Genomic DNA, 18,821 nt, shown 5'->3' on the forward strand with positions numbered 1-18,821 from the left:
CAACAGAACCAATTACCGCACATGATGCGTTGTGATCACATGCTAATCATTGACTGAGCATTGTCTCTTGGATTTTAATATGTAGACTATAGTTGTAGATATGTAATATTTATTTATGTTAGTGAAACTACTACAGTGTTTTTTACAACATATGGCCTATTCACCAAAATGTGTTAAAAATAAAAATGAATTAATAACAAAAATAGCCTGTTAATTTAAATATAAGCAACTCTAGGTTAAAAGCATTTTAACATCAACAGGTTAATTTTCACATGTGAAAAAAGGACTAGAAATCTTGTCTGTTAGATCTGAAGTCCATTAAATTGGGGTCCACAAAATTGAGGGTTTACTATACATAGTAACAGAAAATAGATCAGTGATTGCCTGGTTCCAATGATGGGATAGACCAGTGATGGCGAACCTATGACACGCGTGTCAGCACTGACACGCGTAGCCATTTCTGAAGACACGCAGCTGCTGAGGCGGCCGCATGCTGAGGATGAAACATTTGCTGCTCCTGAGGATGAAACATTTGCGACTCTAGTCACAAATGTTTCATCCTCCCCTATTAGACACTCTGTGCCGGAGGTCTGTAGGCCAAAACAACAGAAGTCCAGCACAGAGCGTCTCGTTCTGGGACTTCCGGTTGAGCCAGGATCTTTGCCCTCACTTCCGCTGGCAGAGCAGAAAGCAGCAGAACGCAGCGGGGGACGCATCTCTGGGGGCCCTGCCATTACCAGTAACCAAATAACAGTTAACCACAGCAACCATTATCTACTGTTCTGGGGTGTCATGGATTTCTAATCCATCATTACTGAGATAAGTGAGTGGGAGGCTGGGAGAGGGGAGGGTTTGTGGCGTGCTATGGGTGCCGTTTCCCAGCATTAGGAATAGCGGCAGCCATTTTAATTCAAATAAGGAACACCATCTTGCTCCATAGTGCAGACTCCATTTCACCACTATTACTGTTGTGCATCCTTATTAACCCCTATTTCTGCTTATTAACCCTGCGTTTTCCTAAAAGACAGTTATATGCACCATTTTGTGGTTAGTTAGGCTAGTTAACCCCTAATTGCCTGCAGGCCTAACAAGCTATCTATAATTCTATCTTCTGTCACTGCTCCCCTGATGGAGAACCCAAAAAATAAAAAAAACTAAGGTTAAGTAAAGGAAGTGGTAGTAGCAGTGGCCGACCCTTTCAAGAGACATGGACCAAGATGTATGGCTTTATAGAAAAAAATGGCAGATCATTTTGCATTCTATGTACTGAAACGGTAGTAAGCAGAACGTGGAATATAAATAGACATTTTGAAACTAATCATTCCCAGCTCTTGGAAAAAAGTGAGGATGAAAGGAAGGAATACATTTCCAGGCAGCTACACCTTTAGAAGAGCCAATCTAATTCCAACCTTAAATTTATGAAAGGCTCTACAAATTTAACATCTGCAAGTTTGAGCATTGCTCACTCTATAGCTCAGCATGGAAAAGTGCTCAGTGAGGGAGAATTTATTAAAGAAACTCTCCTAAGATGTGCACCAGTTCTATTTCATGATATACAGAATAAAGATGCAATTACTAAGAGAATATCTGAGTTACCACTCAGTAGAAATATAATAAAAGACCGAATAATGAGACTGAACACAAACGTACAACATCAATTAAAGAGAGACATAAGGAAGTGTAAATATTTTTTGATCTCTCTTGATGAAACTACTGATGTCACATCACATGCTCAGTTGGCCATTATTGGTCGATATTCTGATGGTCTCACAATGAGAGAAGAGTTGATAAAGTTAGTATCAGTGTTAACAAGTAAATCAGGAAGCGAAATATGTATGGTTGTTATACAAACATTTCGTGACCTAAGCATTGATATCTCTAAAGTTGTGTCAGTGACGACAGATGGGGCACCAAATATGGTGGGGGAAAAATTTGGATTTGTCAAATTGTTTACAGAAGCTATTGGGCATCCGATTGTGCCTTTTCATTGTATTATCCATCAGGAGGTTTTATGTGCCAAGGCAGGATTCACCGACTTAAACAACTTAATGTCAGTTGTTACAAAAATAGTTAATTTAATAGCTGCTCGCCCCCTTCACAAGCGAGAATTTTCGGCACTTTTACTGGACGTTGATTCCACCTACAGTGGACTGCTGATGTACAATAATGTAAGATGGCTGAGCCGAGGCAAAGTTGTTGAGCGCTTTGTGGAGTGCTTTGAAGAAATTAAGGTATTTCTTGACGATAAGGATCTGGGAAACTTTCCTCAGCTTAATGATGATAAGTGGGTCAACACCCTGATGTTTTTTACAGATCTCTCTGTTCATATTAATGAACTGAACTTAAAGTTACAAGGTTTTGGCAAAAGTATTGATGTTATGTTTGGATACATAAAAGCTTTTGAAAGTAAAGTTAAAATTTTCAAGCGAGATGTAGAAACTAAAACTTATAAGTATTTTCCTCGAGTAACAAAGTATTTTGAGAAGGCCAGTGCAGCTGTACAAAATGAAATGGAACTCTTGCATATGAAGTACCAGCATGTTTTAGACTCGTTACTTGACCAGTTTAGTGATAGATTTAGTCAATTTATAAGTCTAGAACAGACCATGAAAATAATTAAGTATCCTGATGTAGTAGTCTACAGTAGTTTGGAATTAAATGGTTTCCAATGGATGCAAATTGATGATTTGGAGATGCAACTTGCAGAATTTCAAGACAGTATCTGGGCTCAGGTGTTTGTCGACTTGAGGTCAAAGCTTGAGAATCTGGAAAGGTGCCGCTTGGATAATCAAGAGGAGTGCCACTACGAACAGGAAAGTTGGAGTGCCTGGAACCGACTACCAGACACTTTTAGCACCCTGGAAAATATAGCAATGGCTTTACTCACAATTTTTCCCTCTACATACTTTTGTGAGGCCTTATTCTTAGCGTTAAATAATATCAAAACCAACAAAAGAAACAGATTGACAGATGAAGTTAGTAGCGCTTGCTTGGGCTTGAAGTGTACAAAATACCAACCTTCAATTGAAGATTTAGCCAATGAAATTCAGCAACAAAAAAGTCACTAATAAGCAGGTTAGTTAAAGAATTCCCCCTCCCCCTCACTTATCTTAGTTCCCGGCACCCCACACAAGCTAAATAATATCAAGACCAACAAAAGAAACCGACTGACAATGAACAAAGAAGTCACTAAGCAGGTAAGTTAAATATTTAGTTTTTGGTTTATTAAATACAATTGTATATAACAATTATACATTTATGTTATTTAAACTATAAATATCACGAAATAATGTTTTTTCCTCAGTGACACACTACCCGTGTTATGCTCAGTTTTTTGGCGAAGTTTGACACACCAAGCTCCAAAGTTTGCCCATCACTGGGATAGACTGACTGTGATGAGGCAAGATAGAACTTTCTGGAGTGATGTAAATGTTCTATATTTTGATTGTGAGGTGGTAGTCACACAACTATATACATTTGCCCCGCTCATTCAACTGTACACTTACATTGGGTACATTTTTGGATGAAACCTATACCTCAATGAAGTTCATTTTTCTTCAAACAAAAAAAAATGTGATAAGGATCCACATGCAGAGATTCAGATTAACTAGACCCAGTGTGGGGTTCTGGTATCAATACATGGAATTCTGATGAGCAGACATAATCCAGAACTTCTCTTCTAGATACTAGAGTGTAAGGTGTGCTTTCTTTTGTTAGCCTGCAAGATTTCAAATCAAGATTGCTTATATACTCCATTTAAAATAACAACATGAAACATCATTTTAGAGATGTGTTTCAATTAATTAAGCTCTGTTATAGTGTTAGCATATATTCTTTGACCTCTGGTGAAAGGCAAAACAGACACTTATTTTCCCTCTTAGCTTTTTGCTTCATCCACTCTCAAAAATGTAGGCTATTTCCCTTTCCTAGACTATTGGTTCATCTTTATTGTTTTGAGTATATACTGTTTCAATAATAAACAATGGAGTCAAGTTAATGCTGAATGCTTTAGAGGTCCTTTCTTTGGATGTACCAGAACTGCTCTCTCCAGCTGCTATGTACAAAGTTTGTTGAAACCAAGTAGTGTCTGCATGCTACACAGGTGGAGTTATCAATACTGTCTCTTTAGGATGTTTGACCTTTATATTTGACTTCTAAAAGTCTAAATTATGAGCAGGTTCTTTTGTGAAATTTCCCCACTCCTGATACTCTCCTGCTTAGACACCCACATAATGAATTATTTGTTCTCTTTCATCAAGGGCTTCATTCAAATGATCCTTGTCTCCTACATGTTCATTGTTGCCACCCTCCTGAGGATCCTCTTTGCTGCAGTCAAATCCAAATACCTTTCCACTTTTTCTTTACACTTGACAGCTGCCATATATATGTGCAATATTATTCCAACTATTCTCTGGACCAAGAAAGGGCCATATCCATTTTCTACATGATAGTAATTCTGTGTTAAATGCCATTATTTATTGCTTAAGAAAAATTCAAGTGAGGGATTTCTTGAAAAGGCTTCTTTTCTATAAGGTTCAAGGTCAGTATTGATACAAACTACACAAGAAGATGCTTAAGAAATGTCTTATTTTTCTTAATGTTTAAGGTGTAATTATATTACCTTGGACTAAATCTTTCCTCTGATTCTATATACTACTCTTCTCTTTTTCCATATTTACATTTTTTCAAGTTATCATCTTTCTTTTTTTGTAAAGCTTTTTAAATACCCTTATCTTTGAGGTAAGCTTAGATGTGACTTGGAACAGAGTTAATTTTCTTTTGGACCCTCAGTATCTAAATGTATAAGAAGGAATGAAGCCCTGGATAGTATTGTTCAATGGTTAGAGCATCATCCCATGCACCAAAGGGTCTCAGGTTTGATTCCTGGTCAAGGGCACATACCTGGGTTGCAGTTTTAATTCCAGCCCTGGTCTGGGCGCAAGTAGGAGGCAACCAATTAATGAATCTCTCTCATATTGAAGTTTTATCTCTCTGTCTAAAAATCAATGTAATAAACATCCTCAGGTGAGTATTAACAAAACAAAAAAAGAAAGAATAAAGAGAGGATATTTACATTTACTAAGCATGTATCAATGCCAGGCATTTTTTATAGAACATTTTATTAAACTTCTGAAAAAATAATTGAAATAAGTATTATTTACCTTATTTTTCACAAGAAGAAATTTGAAGACTAAATAAGCAAAGTGACTTACCCAAGGTCATACAGCTAAGAAACAAAAGCCAGATCCACTTGTTTCTGTTTTATTGATTTAGTTTTTAAAAAAATCTTTCCTTCACCATAATTTCCAGTAGATATTCTGTTCTGTGCTGGATCAGAGTGTAAAAACATCATTCATTTATCAGTATATTTAATTAATGTGTTTTTCCTTTTGTTGTTGAGTAGTCTGCATCAAGATTGCTTGTCTTAGACTACTGTACACTCCCAGTGATAGGAACCATTGTTGTTATCTCACATTAAGGTCATAGTGAGTAGATATATATGTAATAAAGGCATTAGTTTCTTCATTTCTTCATATAATATCCCATAAAGTTGTCACATGCCTTCTTGGGGGGTGAGGGATTTTTGAGGCATCTCAAATCATCTATCTAATAAAGAGGTAATATGTAAATTAGGCTGGAACTCCGTAACAGGTCACGACCAGACAGGAGGAGGTTGCGTGCGCAGGTGAGGCCCAGAGCAGACATGGAGACAGAGGCAGGGGGGGCCTGCCTGAACTGGCGCAGCAGCTCAGGCAGCCCTGGAGTGGACACAGGTAGGGGGTCTGGGGGACGCTGCGAGTCAGGTGTGGGTCCTGGCCCCCCGTGGCATCAGTCTTGCCTGACTCCCGTGACAGCTGGCGCAGTGCAAATCAGGAGTGTGTCCCGGTCCCCCACGGGGTGCCTCCTCACATGGCAGGAGGTGGGGCACCTCCTCGAGTGATTTCAATCATGCTGGGCCTCTAGTATCCTATGAGCCACTACAGTTTTTATCTATGAACTAGAGGCCCAGTGCACAAAAATTCATGCACTGGGGAGAGTTCCTCAGTCCAGCTTGCCCCCCCCATCACAGTCCAGGAGCCCTCAGGGGATGTCCTACTGATGGCCAATCAAGGGAAGGCACCACCCCCATCACCCTGCTGCTGCTGCTGCCACTGCCAGCCCCCTTGGTCCTCGCAGCTGCTGCAGCTTTGTCTGGAAGGATGTCGGGTCTATCTGGTCTAATTAGTATATTACCCTTTTATTAGTATAGATAAATTTGTTCTGGCTGTGAATACACATTCACATTTTTTAAAATATATTTTATTGATTTTTTACAGAGAGGAAGGGAGAGGGATAGAGAGCTAGAAACATCGATGAGAGAGAAACATCAATCAGTTGCCTCCTGCACACCCCCCACTGGGGATGTGCCCACAACCAAGGTACATGCCCTTGACCGGAATTGAACCTGGGACCCTTCAGTCTGCAGGCCGACGCTCTATCCACTGAACCAAACTGGTTTGGCACACATTCACATTTGTTGATGTGTAGGGATCATATGATTGATTTATCTAAAATTCCAGACTCAGGCATAGTCCTACCCAAAATCTTGCACCTATAGGCACATTTTTGTTTATTTAGTTTGCAAGCACTTTTAGCTTCTACTTTGTGAAAGGCATCAAGGTGGGCATTTGGGTCTCAGGGGTAAAAAAGACAGCTTCTGCTCTCTAGAAACCACATGTTCTAAGAGCTCCTTTTCCTCTAGAGTGGGAAGGTTAGCATCATGGAGACAGGGCCTTATCTTTGATAGCCCCACTTTCAATTCAGACACTACAGAATATTTTCTGTCATCTCAACAAACTTTTAGGTTAAACACTATTTGGTTTGGCCTCTTATGGCCTTAAGGTATGACCAGGGAACTGAAATATTTTCTTGGTATATCAATTATCCCATTCCATTACTTCCTTATCTGTATACTCCTGTTTTTGCTTGTCCCTCATCAACTTGTTAAGTGTGTTTAATGGGGTAGGGATAAATTATATATACCAGCAACAACAAACTTTGGTAGTTTAGAAAGGGCAAGGGAAGAGAAGTGATATTCTGTAGAACACAGGTCACCTGTAGTATCAACTGCTGTTATATATTCTTCCTTCCTAGTAGAGACTAACTTTCTATATATGAGCCAAGATAAGGTAAGCTGTGTATGAAAAGTAAGCCCTCAGGTCCCCTGAATCAATTTGAATCAGAGCAGCTTATATCTTTTAAATATACACTAACCTCTTTCTTAACTGATCTTGATGTAAATATATCTCTAGATTAAAGACACTCTCTATTCTCTGTGCACAACATTCTGGTTAATGGTCATGCCTTGATGAATATTTATAGCTAGTCAATTACTCTCTATATGCCTACATTGGTCCTGTACCACCAATTCTGTGTTACCTTACTGAGAGTCAGTTGTGTTTTCCAAAAGTTGTGTGTGTCAGTTGAACTTGTTTATGATTGGGGACAAAAATTAAAAGCTACCCAAAGAGATATATGCATTTAGCTTTCTTTGAGTTATCTTTAAGTTCTTGTTTCACCTTAAAGAAACTGAAACTGGAAGTCAAAGATGATTCATTATGGATGAGGTTTATGCAAGAATGATACACAGAACTCAATCAGTCAATCCATAGTCACAGAAAGGGTCATGGCCTTACATTAACAAATTAGGTAAGGAGTATATGGTTATGTTGAATATGTCAAAATAGAGTACTCTGAAAAGTAGTGGGTAAAGGGTATGTGTGTGTGTTTATTGACTCTGCTATAATTTATTTTAAATCTTAATTAACTAATATCAAACCTATTGCATTGGCCAAAAAGTTATTCACCATACAAAATCTTGTTTAAGATTTTTTAAAGAAGAAGATAAAGGAGGAAGAGGAGGAGCAGAAGAAGAAAAAGAAGAATCTAGTGCTTCCAGTTTTTTTTTCAATGTCCAAATTTTTGCAGACTGATACTTTTGTAAAATAATATAAAAATTTCATGGCAGCATAAAATTGCTCCATGCTTCTAAATGTTCATCTCAATTTCTTTTTTTAAATTTTATTTTTCAATTACAGTGTACATTAAATATTATTTTATATTAGTTTCAGATGTACATTACAGTGATTAGACATTTATAAAACTTACAAAGTGATCAACCCAATAAAACTAGTACCCATCTGACACCATACACAGTTATTACAATATTATTTACTATATTCTCTATGCTGTATTTTATATCCCCATGACTATTTTATAACTACCAATTTGTACTTTTCAATCCCTTCATCTTTTTCACCCAGCCCTCCAACACCCCTCCCCCTCTGATAACCATCGGTCTGGGTTCTGTATCTATGAGTCTGATTCTGTTTTGTTTATTTGTTTATTTTGTTCTTTAGGTTCCACATATAAGTGAAATCACATGGTATTTGTCTTTCTCTGTCTGACTTATTTGACAGTATAATACCGTACTGGTGCATTCATGCTGTCTCAAATGGTAAGCTTTTAATCTCAATTTCTAAACTTATTAATCAGTAACATATAGTTTTGTGATTAGCACAGGTCTGCAAACTACACTTTGAGTAGCACTGACTAGACTATTGTGGTGCCTGAGTAAGCACAAAATCATAAACTCTGAAGGTGTCATGGAATAAAGATGCTAGTTTCATCCAACATCCCATTATTTAACTCAATGCGATACATTTTAGCAGTACCAAATGCATGACAAGCCTGAAGTTTCATCCGTGATCAAACATTAGGATATTACACAGATACATCATAAAAGGGCCAAGATATCCTATATTAGCTCCCATACTCACACAAAAATCCTTATGTCTCAAGCTTTCAAATTCTTGTGTAACTTTCTTTTGCTATATTTTGGACTCCTGGCACCTACCTAATGTGGCACTTTCACAGACTTCTGTTTTAGAATATTTTAACCTCAAACATGTTTCATATTGTCAATGGAGGTAGCTAGGAGGCAAAAGTTAGTATACTGTTTCATGGATTGTTTCAATGTGACATTAAAACTCAGAGAGATTGGTTGATTCATCTAGTATTACTCAACAAGTTAGCAGAAGATAAACTAAAACTAAACTTTCTGTTTTGAAAGATGGCAACTTTTTAAATTCAATTTGGCTTACCGAACACCTTCTCTGTTCCAGGCATTATACCAGGCTAGGGCTGCAGAGATTAATTAAATGGTGCTGACTGTTAACTTCTTGGTTAACATCAATGAATATTCTGATAATTATAATTCATTGTGATAGGTGATAAAATAGCAACATAAAGTGCTTACAGGAGCCTAGAGGAGAGAAGGGAATGATTATGAAAGAATTCACAGAGAATGTAAGAAGAAAAAGTGTAACAGGTATTGCAGGGAGAAGATGTAACATGCACAAAGGCAAGAGTCATGTAAGTTAATAGACAGCTCAAAAAATTAAGTGTTCAATGTAGCTGGAAAATGGAGTGTTCTAAGGATAGTGGGGAAAGTGAACAATGGTTCATACTTCTGGAAATGTGGAGTTCAGGTGGTAGAGGATTTGAAATGCTGAAAATTTTTTAACTTTGGTGGAAAGCCTCTGTAGGACAGAGAACAGACCAAATGACATGATTGTTTTTGCCTTTGTTTTTCTTCTACAAGTATATCTTTTACCTTTCTTAGTACATGAAAGTGACATATTATTTACCTCAGAGTGTTATTGTGAAAATCAAGTTATTGTTTGGAAGTTGTGAATTTTAACAGGGTATTATCTATGATATTTTGAGCTATTATCATCAATTCTTTCCTTCCTACCTTTGTCCCTCCCTCTTTCACCCCTTCCATCCTCCCTTCCTTCCTTCCTTCCTTCCTTCCTTCCTTCCTTCCTTCCTTCCTTCCTCCCTTCCTTCCTTCCTTCTTCCTGTTTCCTTCCTTCCTCCTATCAATGATCTAACATGTAAGGTTCAGTAGAGAGGAAAAGGAAGAACACCCCAAAATTATAGAGAAACTATTAAGTCCTGACTATATAACCATTACCTTATTTAGAGAAAACTTTGCATGTAAGTGGTGAAGGACTGTGGAACAAAAGAACATTTTTGTTTTTTTATGTTTTTTTGTGGAGATGTAAGTCTGATCTATAGTCTTAGACCTGGATTTGGAGAAAGAAATGGATGGGTAAAAACTTCCAAGGTAAAAACTTCCACAGTAGCCTGAGGCTTTGTATCTTCTATGTGCTCAGTGAAGTCTAAAAAGTTGATAAAGGTGTCTTTAATGTCCAAAATACATTTTTCTGCTGAATAGTTTCCTCAGTGCTCCTTTCATGTCCTTGTTTCTTAGACTATAGATGAAGGGGTTCATCATGGGAGTTACAATTGTATACATGATGGCAGCCACCTTATCCCTTTCTGCTGAGTAGTGAGGAGAGGGGAGGAAGTAGACTGCAATGATGGACCCATAGAAGAGGGACACAGCTGAGAGATGGGAGCTACAAGTGGAGAATGTTTTCCACTTCCCCTTGGCTGAAGGAACCCGAAGAACAGTACAACCAATAAGGGCATAGGAGACAATAATAAAGGTGAAGGGTATAAAGATTACTGCTCCACCAATGACTAAGATTGTCAAGTGGTTGATTTGGGTGTCTGAGCAAGCAAGCTTTAAAATGGGTTCCAGGTCACAGAAGAAGTGTGGGATTTCTCTCTTATCACAGAAAGTCAAGAGGTTCAGCAAACTGAGATGCAGTATTGAGACAAGAATGGAGATGACCCATGGGGTCACTACCAACAGGGCACAATGCTTGGGACTCAGTAATGCAGCATAGTGTAATGGATAACAGATAGCAATGTACCGGTCATATGCCATGGCTGCCAAGAGGAAATTGTCTAGGTCCACCAACAACATAAAAAAGTACATTTGTGAAAGGCATCCTGAAAAGGAGATGGCTGAGCTCTGGCTTTGGATGTCTACCAACATTTTGGGGATTGTCGTGTTTGTGAAGCAGATATCAGTGAAGGATAAATTGGCAAGGAAGAAATACATGGGGCTTTGGAGGCGAGCATCATTGATAATGGCCAGGATGATAAGTAAGTTTCCTACCATAGTGACCAGATACATGCACAGTAACAGCATAAAGATGAGTTGCTGCTGTTCAGAATCTGCTGAGAGTCCCAGGAGGAAGAATTCAAAGACAGTTTGGTTTCCTTGATGCATGGTTCTACTGTGTCTAAAAATGAAAAAGTTCAACTTTACTATGAAATGGTAACATGACATTAAAGCCATTCAGAGTACATTGTACTACATTATAGAACTAAATAAGACCTTGGAACCACATAGTCCTGGGTCATATTCTCTGCCTACTAAAATACAAGTTCTACAAGGGTATACATTATACAGTTTACCTATTATGTTCAATCTGTACACCATTGCTAAAGACAGTGCCCAGCACATAGTAGGTGCTTAATAAAGATTGGCTGGATTTATAGAAGAATGACTTAATAAATGAATATTCTGAATTTACCACTCACTATCTTCATAACCTTGTTATTTGTACTTTTCTAAGTCTATTTCATCAATTTTAAAATGTGGAAAATGTATACTTTTTTTGTGAGGATTGCACAGACACATGTAAAATGCCCATGTCTGTATTTTAGTTATTGCTGCACAAATAGTAGCTGTTATCATCACTAATTTGGAAAAATCTCAGACTGACAGCAAAAAGAAACATTCAAAGAATATATAATCTAGCCTTATCTTTAGGAAGTTGAGCATTCAATATGCATGTGATTGTTTAGCTGATCATGTTTTAGTGTTCCAGAGACAAATATGTCAGTCTCCCTCCAACACCTGAACCAAAATTTAATCTTTTAGTAGTAGGTATTCCTCATAACTTCTTAAACTTTTCAGTTTTCACATCTCCACAAGGAGAAATTAGTTATGTGCATTAAATGCTGCTGAAAAGTCACATAGAAATGTTCACTGAATTAAGCAATACAGAGGTAAAGTTTAATTTCTTTAACAATGCCATTTATAGTAGAGTTTATTGGGCATAAGCCAAAATGAAGAAAGTTTAGGGGTAACACTTTAAAAGCTAGTGTTTAGTATTTGAAATTTGGAGGTTTCATGGTTATAAGATATCAGGTGAAAACTTTCAGGGAGAAAGCCTCACTGAAATAAAATATTATCCTAAGTCCAAAACAAAACAAAGTAAAAGAGCTAGAGTTTATTGAGGGCTTACTATGTTGCAGGCCCTCTGCTAAATGTTTTAGTGTGGATTTTCTTATTAAGTAGTCACTGCAATCCTTTGGGTTAAGTAGGACAACTAATAAGATGTTTCATTTACAAATGAAGAAATTGATATTAAGGAGATTAAATAAGGAGATCAATATTTAATTGATAAGATTTATCAATTAAATATTGATAAAATGATATATAGTAGTGTAGTAGAGTCAAAATTCTGAACTCAGTCTGATTTCAGAGCCTTGTTGTTTAACCTCTATGCTATATTGCCACTATACTGCTTATGCATTCGCATTTGTGAAGAGCATCATCTATGTTCTAGGCATATAAGAGCTTGCTCAAAGTCGCAAAGTTAGTAAGTGATGGAGCTGTATTTTGAATCTTTATGCCAAAGCATTTTTGCCACATATATGTAAGTCCAAATGAGAGCAAATGGGCTTATACAATGTGAAGCTTTGTCTTTGCTTATTCCAAATTGCCCCTTATCTATGTTGCTGAGGGATCCATTTTACATACTTGCTGCTTACTCAAAGATCTGCCACATCTTCATATCGTCTTTGCAGTCTAACACAACTGGACTGACATTGTATAAATTCATGAACTTCTGCTTGTTTTCAGTTTAACTTTGTACTCTGGGGGGAAAAAAAGAGGTTGGCAGCACTAATGAATAGTTGCAGCAAAATTGCAGGAGAAATGTTGCAGTTATTTAACAACACTTTTTTTTCTCAAATACTACAACAGTACTGATTTGTATACTAACAAATAAATACACTAATTATAAATCATGCAGGATCAGGTCTGGTAGGACCTCTGCTAGACAACATTTAACCATTTCATATATACAGGATTTACTGAAAATATAAACTGACTTATTATGCACATATAATCTATAGATTTTTCACTAACTCAGAATGTATTAGTAAAGTTTGACTGTCCAAGGACCATATTGACTACTTCCATTTAATTGCTTGTTCTCATATACTATCCCCAAGCTGGCACTATCTTTTAAAGTGAAGAAATTTATCTTCAGTGTTTAAACATTTATATTCAAGTTACTAATGCTCTTGAAGTGAATGTGGGGAGCAAATATTTGTTTATTTGACTTGAGGGCCCCCTTCTATGGAACTTACCCAGATGTTTTGTGGATATTTCCAAAGTTATTCCAGAAAGCAAGAGTTCCACTGCCTTAACTTCAAAAAAAATCAGTGATGTTTCCAGCCACAGATGTGAACAGTTCCTCCTCCTAAATTATAAAAAGACAGAGAAGAACGTAAGAATAGAACTGAAAACCTCAACTGGTGGTATTGTCTCTGCTGCTGGATTTAGAAAAAGATCACCCTAGGGCTCAGGACACAATCCTCTAGGCTCTTTATTAAAAACCACTCGCAATTCCATCCTCTATGGATTGAGTCCTCCCAACTGGGATATATTGATATTTACCAATTTCTTGGGAGTGTGTGTGTGTGTGTGTGTGTGTGTGTGTGTGTGTGTGTGTACACAAACCTATGCACCTATTGAAAATTTACTTCAGGTAGAAAACTAAAATTAAAATATCAGCTTTTTGGAGAAAAACATCATTACTAATAGTTGCCTTTTGCATCGCCACATACTATAATAACAAACTAACTCAGGTGATATTTGAAGAGTATTAATAATGAAAACAACACTACAGAATGCTTGTCAGGCACTGTCCTAAGTCCCTCATACATGTTAATTAACTTATTTTCATAATAAAGTTATGAGGTGAGTAAAAGTATGTTCCCCTTTTCACAGATGAAGAAACTAAAACTGAAAAAAAGGTAAGTGATTTGCCCAAGGTCATACAACCAGTTGACGTTAGAACCAAGGTTCATACCAGAAACTCTTGTTCTTGATCCCATTGTCTTAACCACTAAATTACACTATCCTTTAGTAACCATAGGGGAGCTCTAGAATAAAAAACAACATTCTGATAACTTGATTATAAATGGCCTCCTCAAACTTCTCTCCCATCATTCTCTCTCCCCAGAAATTTCAGCAAAGGTCCTCACCTTCTATACAGATCTACCTCCAAACCTAGAGACTGTAGAAATTTTGACTACCCTCTTCTTTCTTAATGTTACTATGGAGGAATATCCTTCCTTCCATTAAAGGCCAATCTCTTCACCTGTATCCTGGATCCCTTTCCCTTCTGTCTTCCCAGGAGACTTATGCCATCATTTAACTTCTTTCCTGTATCTTTAACCAACCCTTCCCTGGATTATTCTTTTGTGTTTGGTTTTTTTAAAACATGGTATAGTCTTTCCTATGTTCAAACAAACAGACAAGCAAACCCCTGTATCCCTTAGCCCCATCAGTTACTGAACAATCTCACTCATACCATTGAACACAAATTTCTTGAATTGTCTACATTTCTGACTCCATTTCTTCACCTCAACCCACTCCAATCTGTCTTCTGCCCCCACACAACTCCACTGAAATAGCTCTTGATAAGGTCACAATGACACTCATGTTGCTAATTCCACCCTTTTTGACAACAATATTCACCTCAGATGATCACTCTCTCTCTCTCTTAATGTTCTCTATTTCTTTAGGTTTTTAGAATCCTCACTCCCCTGGTTTTTCTTCTATCTTTCTGACCATTTATTTCTTCAGCTCCTCTCATGGCTCTTCCATATAACCTTTAAATGTTTATTGTGATGTCAAAGGGCTTATCTTTGCCCTCTGTACTGTTTGACTTAAATAAAATTATGCACTTCAGTCACTTCAGTTACCATATTAAAGCTGATGAATCTGTTTCCTATCTTTAATTTAGCTGCTGCTTCTGCACTCCACCAACTATTTGTTATATCCACTTGTATATCTTATAAGCACCTCAAAGTCAGTATTTCTAAAACCAAACTCATCATTTACCCACCCCAGTGCCTGAAACCAATATTGGCCCTTCTCTATTATTCCTTACCTCAAGCAAATAAAACATTATCAATTTTTGTCATTCTTGATATCTTCCATCTTTTTTTCATAGATCCCATTATTAAAGTCCTATAGATTCCCCTTTAAAATATTCTTCAAATGTATTTACTGCTTTCCATCACTGTATTCCAAACTACTGTCATGTTTCTGTATCTACTTTTGTTCCCTCCAAACATCTCCAGGTTAATAATTTTCAGTGACTTCTTATTCTCTTACTTTAGGGTCCAGATTTATTAATGTAGCCTATGATGCTTGGCCTTCTTAATCCTCTATTGTGCTACTCTCCCCTTCTTTCAGTTCCTTGTAAGCTCATGTTTTTTCATTCCTTCCTGTTTGATTGTTTTTATATGCTTACTAGAGGCCCGGTGCATAAAATTTGTGCACGGGGGTGTCCCTCAGCCCAGCCTGCACCCTCTCCAATCTGGGACCCCTCGAGGGATGTCCGACTGCCCAATTAGGCCCGATCCGGGATCGGGCCTAAACGGGCATTCGGACATCACTCTTACAATCCAGGACTGCTGGCTCCCAACTGCTCGCCTGCCTGCCTTCCTGATTGCCCCTCTCTGCTTCTGCCTGACAGCCTGATCACCCACTAACCACTGCCCTGCCAGCCTGATTGATGCATAACTGCTCCCCTGACAGCCTGTTTTCCCCTAACTGCCCTCCCCTGAAGGTCTGGTCAGCCCTAACTGCCCTCCCCTGCAGGCCTGGTCTCCCCCCAACTACGCTCCCCTGCAGGCCTGGTGGCCCCCAACTTCCCTCCTCTGCCAGCTTGGTCACCCCTAACTGCCCTCCCCTGCAGGCTTGATCGCCCCCTACTGCCTTCCCTTGCAGGCCTGGTCCCTCCCAACTGCCCTCCCCTGCTGGCCTGATCACCCACAACTGCCCTCCCTTGCAGGCCTGGTCACTCCCAACTGTCCTCCCCTGACGGCCATTTTGTGGTGGCCAACTTGTGTCCACATGGGGGCAGGATCTTTGACCACATGGTGGCAGCCATCTTGTGTGTTGGAGTGATGGTCAATCTGCATATTACTCTTTTATTAGATAGGATAGAGGCCTGGTGCACAGGTGGGGGCTGGCTGGTTTGCCCTGAAGGATATACAGGATCAAGGTGGAGTTTCCCTTGGGGCATGGGGCAGCCTGGCGAGGGGCCTGTGGTGGTTTTCAGGCCAGCCAAGACCCCTGGTGACGCAAGCAGAGACCCTGGTATCTGGGGTTTACTTATCTTCTACAACTGAAACTTTGTAGCCTGGAGCGGAGCCAAGCTTTCTGCTTGCTCCATGGCGGCAGCCATTTCTGTTGGGATTTATGTATCTTCTATAATTGAAACTTTGTAGCCTTAAGCGGAGGCCTGGGCTGGTCAGGGTGTGCGGAAAGCTTGGCTTCCTCCATTGCTGGGGGCAACCTTAGCCTCCTGCTCTTTCCAGCTCCATGGCTGCTGCCATTTCTGTTTGGATTTATGGGTCTTTTATCATTGAAACTTTGTAGCCTTGAGTGGAGGCTTAGGCTGGCAAGGGCAGGCAGAAAGCGTGGCTTCCTCCATTGCTAGGGAAACACAAACCTCCCTCCTGCTCTCTGTGGCTGTAGACATCTTGGTTGGGTTTATTTGCATATTCGCTCCTGATTGGCTGGTGGGTGTGGCTTGTGGGTATAGCGGAGTATGGTTAATTTGCATATTACTCTTTTATTAGATAGGATATTCTCTGTCTGGAAGGCAATAACCTCTGTATCAGGCTAACTAATATTCCTACTTTGGATCTCAATTGAAATGCTCCTTCTTCAGGTCAACCTTCTCTGACCTCTCTAGACTATGTCAGACCCTTGCAATGACATCTCATAGCCACTTGTACTTCTCCTATGATTACCATTTATTGTAACTACTTATCTTTCCTGTTGTCCTGTAAATTCTGTCAGCAACTAGGTCTATCTTTTACTGTGGGATCATGGAAGACTTTAAAGGGAAAATGACTTTTTAAATAAGCCTTGAGGAATTAAAAGGGAATGTAAGCATTTTAGCAATTTGAAACACCATTTGTAAAGATATAGAAGGGAAAATATGAGCCCTTTAAATACAAGATGTGTGTAGTAACTTAGAGTTGTCCAGTGTGCCTGTAGCACAGGAGAGACTGGTAGAAGATGAGACTAAAAGGTGTAGGTTGGGTATGATTGTAAATGTGTTTGTGTATACCCATCTGATTAATATTTGGCAGCATCTAAGAAAAACAGCGAGTATAATTTTTTTGTTGGAGAAAATTCAGAGTTCAGAGCAAACTAACAGGTACTAGGGAATGACTAGCATCAGAAATACAAAGCAAAATGGCTATATATAATTACTCCTTTTCTTTGTGGTTTCATTTCTCTGTTTGGAGGCTCTGTAGATACCTGATTTTCTATTTCTAGTGTCCATACTAGTAGAACATGCATGGGGTCTGCCTGAATTTCCAAGGCATTAGAAAAATGGCCGAGTATAAAGATAGAGGAATGAGGGGATGTGTCAAGCTCTTGCAGAACTTTCAACACAATTCTCCAGTTCAGTAGATAAATGACATCTCTTCATGCCCCTTGTGTATTCCTTTTTCAGTTTGATAAATACATCACAACTTTCATTGGATTTTCCATTTTCTCAGGAATCTTGGACTTTCCTAGAGGAGATTTAGAAGTCTTTAGGCAATTGGTATTCAATATTGTAATGTCTGATGTTTTTAAGGGGCATATTTAGAAACAGAGAATGTCGGCACTGACCTTTTCTTTGAGTGGCTGCCTATGCAAACGTCATAGCAAATGCATTTAGGAATTGCTCATTCGCGGGGGCTGTTCAGAGGCAGGAGAAGGAAAGTGTCATGGGAAATGACAACAGCAGCAAAACAGTACAGAAAAGAGCAGGGGCGTTCAAACATGATGAATGGGATCATTTTTGCTTGAAAAGACTGCTAGTTTACAGGAAGTACGAGGGACAGAAATACATTAAAAAAAGATTGATGCTTCTTGATGTGGAGGATAGATCCATGGATCCTTAAATTCTTAGTTGAATATTTGTTTATTTTGACACAGAGGACTGTAAACTCGGCCATGATTTTAGTTTCACTTCCATTCTCAACTAAGTGAATGATCTTCAGAAAGTTAAATAAGAGGATTAAATTATGTTATCTCTACACTCCCTTCTTACTCTGACATTTCACAATTCTATGATTTCTAATTGAGTATTTTTATACATCTTGTGGTGGAAAAGTGATCATATATGACTAGAAGATGGGTAGTAGAAATAGTACAATTTCTTTTCAACTAACAGTGGGTTTTGTGTATGTGTTCTGATGTATAATTCATGGTTTCACAATTTTCATTTTAGAAAGAGTTTGTGACAATAAAATTACATTCTGCCTAATTGGTTCACCAATACTATGTGTGTGGGTAGTGGCCCTAGTATAAAAGAGTGTTTTAGTTAAAAGAGACCATCTGGAGGTGGTAGTACAGGTAGGTTCCTGTTTGATATGGGGAAATGGAAAAGGGGAGATGAAGATTAAGCATAGTTTTAAATAATGTAATTAATAAAAGTTTTGGAAAAACACTATGAACAGTTATCAGCTTGTCAACTAAATCAGAGACACTCTCTACTTATACCCTCATTGACATCTTTTTCAAGGTGGGCTACCATACT

The 18,821-nt window shown here is 38.5% G+C and overlaps 1 protein-coding gene across 1 annotated transcript in view; it reads right to left on the minus strand.

Annotated features, from left to right (window-relative positions):
* Positions 1 to 11,243, minus strand: part of OR13H1 (olfactory receptor family 13 subfamily H member 1) — a gene marked incomplete at its 3' end in the record, with an annotated part of 54,609 nt that extends 43,366 nt beyond the window's left edge. Inside the window, 1 exon segment of the mRNA XM_079764611.1 lies at positions 10,266 to 11,243. Within this exon segment, the coding sequence (XP_079620737.1) occupies positions 10,266 to 11,188 (923 nt within the window). The 5' untranslated portion in view covers positions 11,189 to 11,243.
* Positions 11,244 to 18,821: the final 7,578 nt, after the last annotated feature.

The sequence above is a fragment of the Cnephaeus nilssonii genome (genome assembly GCF_951640355.1).
Source record: "Cnephaeus nilssonii genome assembly, chromosome: X".
NCBI classification, from domain to species: Eukaryota; Metazoa; Chordata; class Mammalia; order Chiroptera; family Vespertilionidae; genus Cnephaeus; species Cnephaeus nilssonii.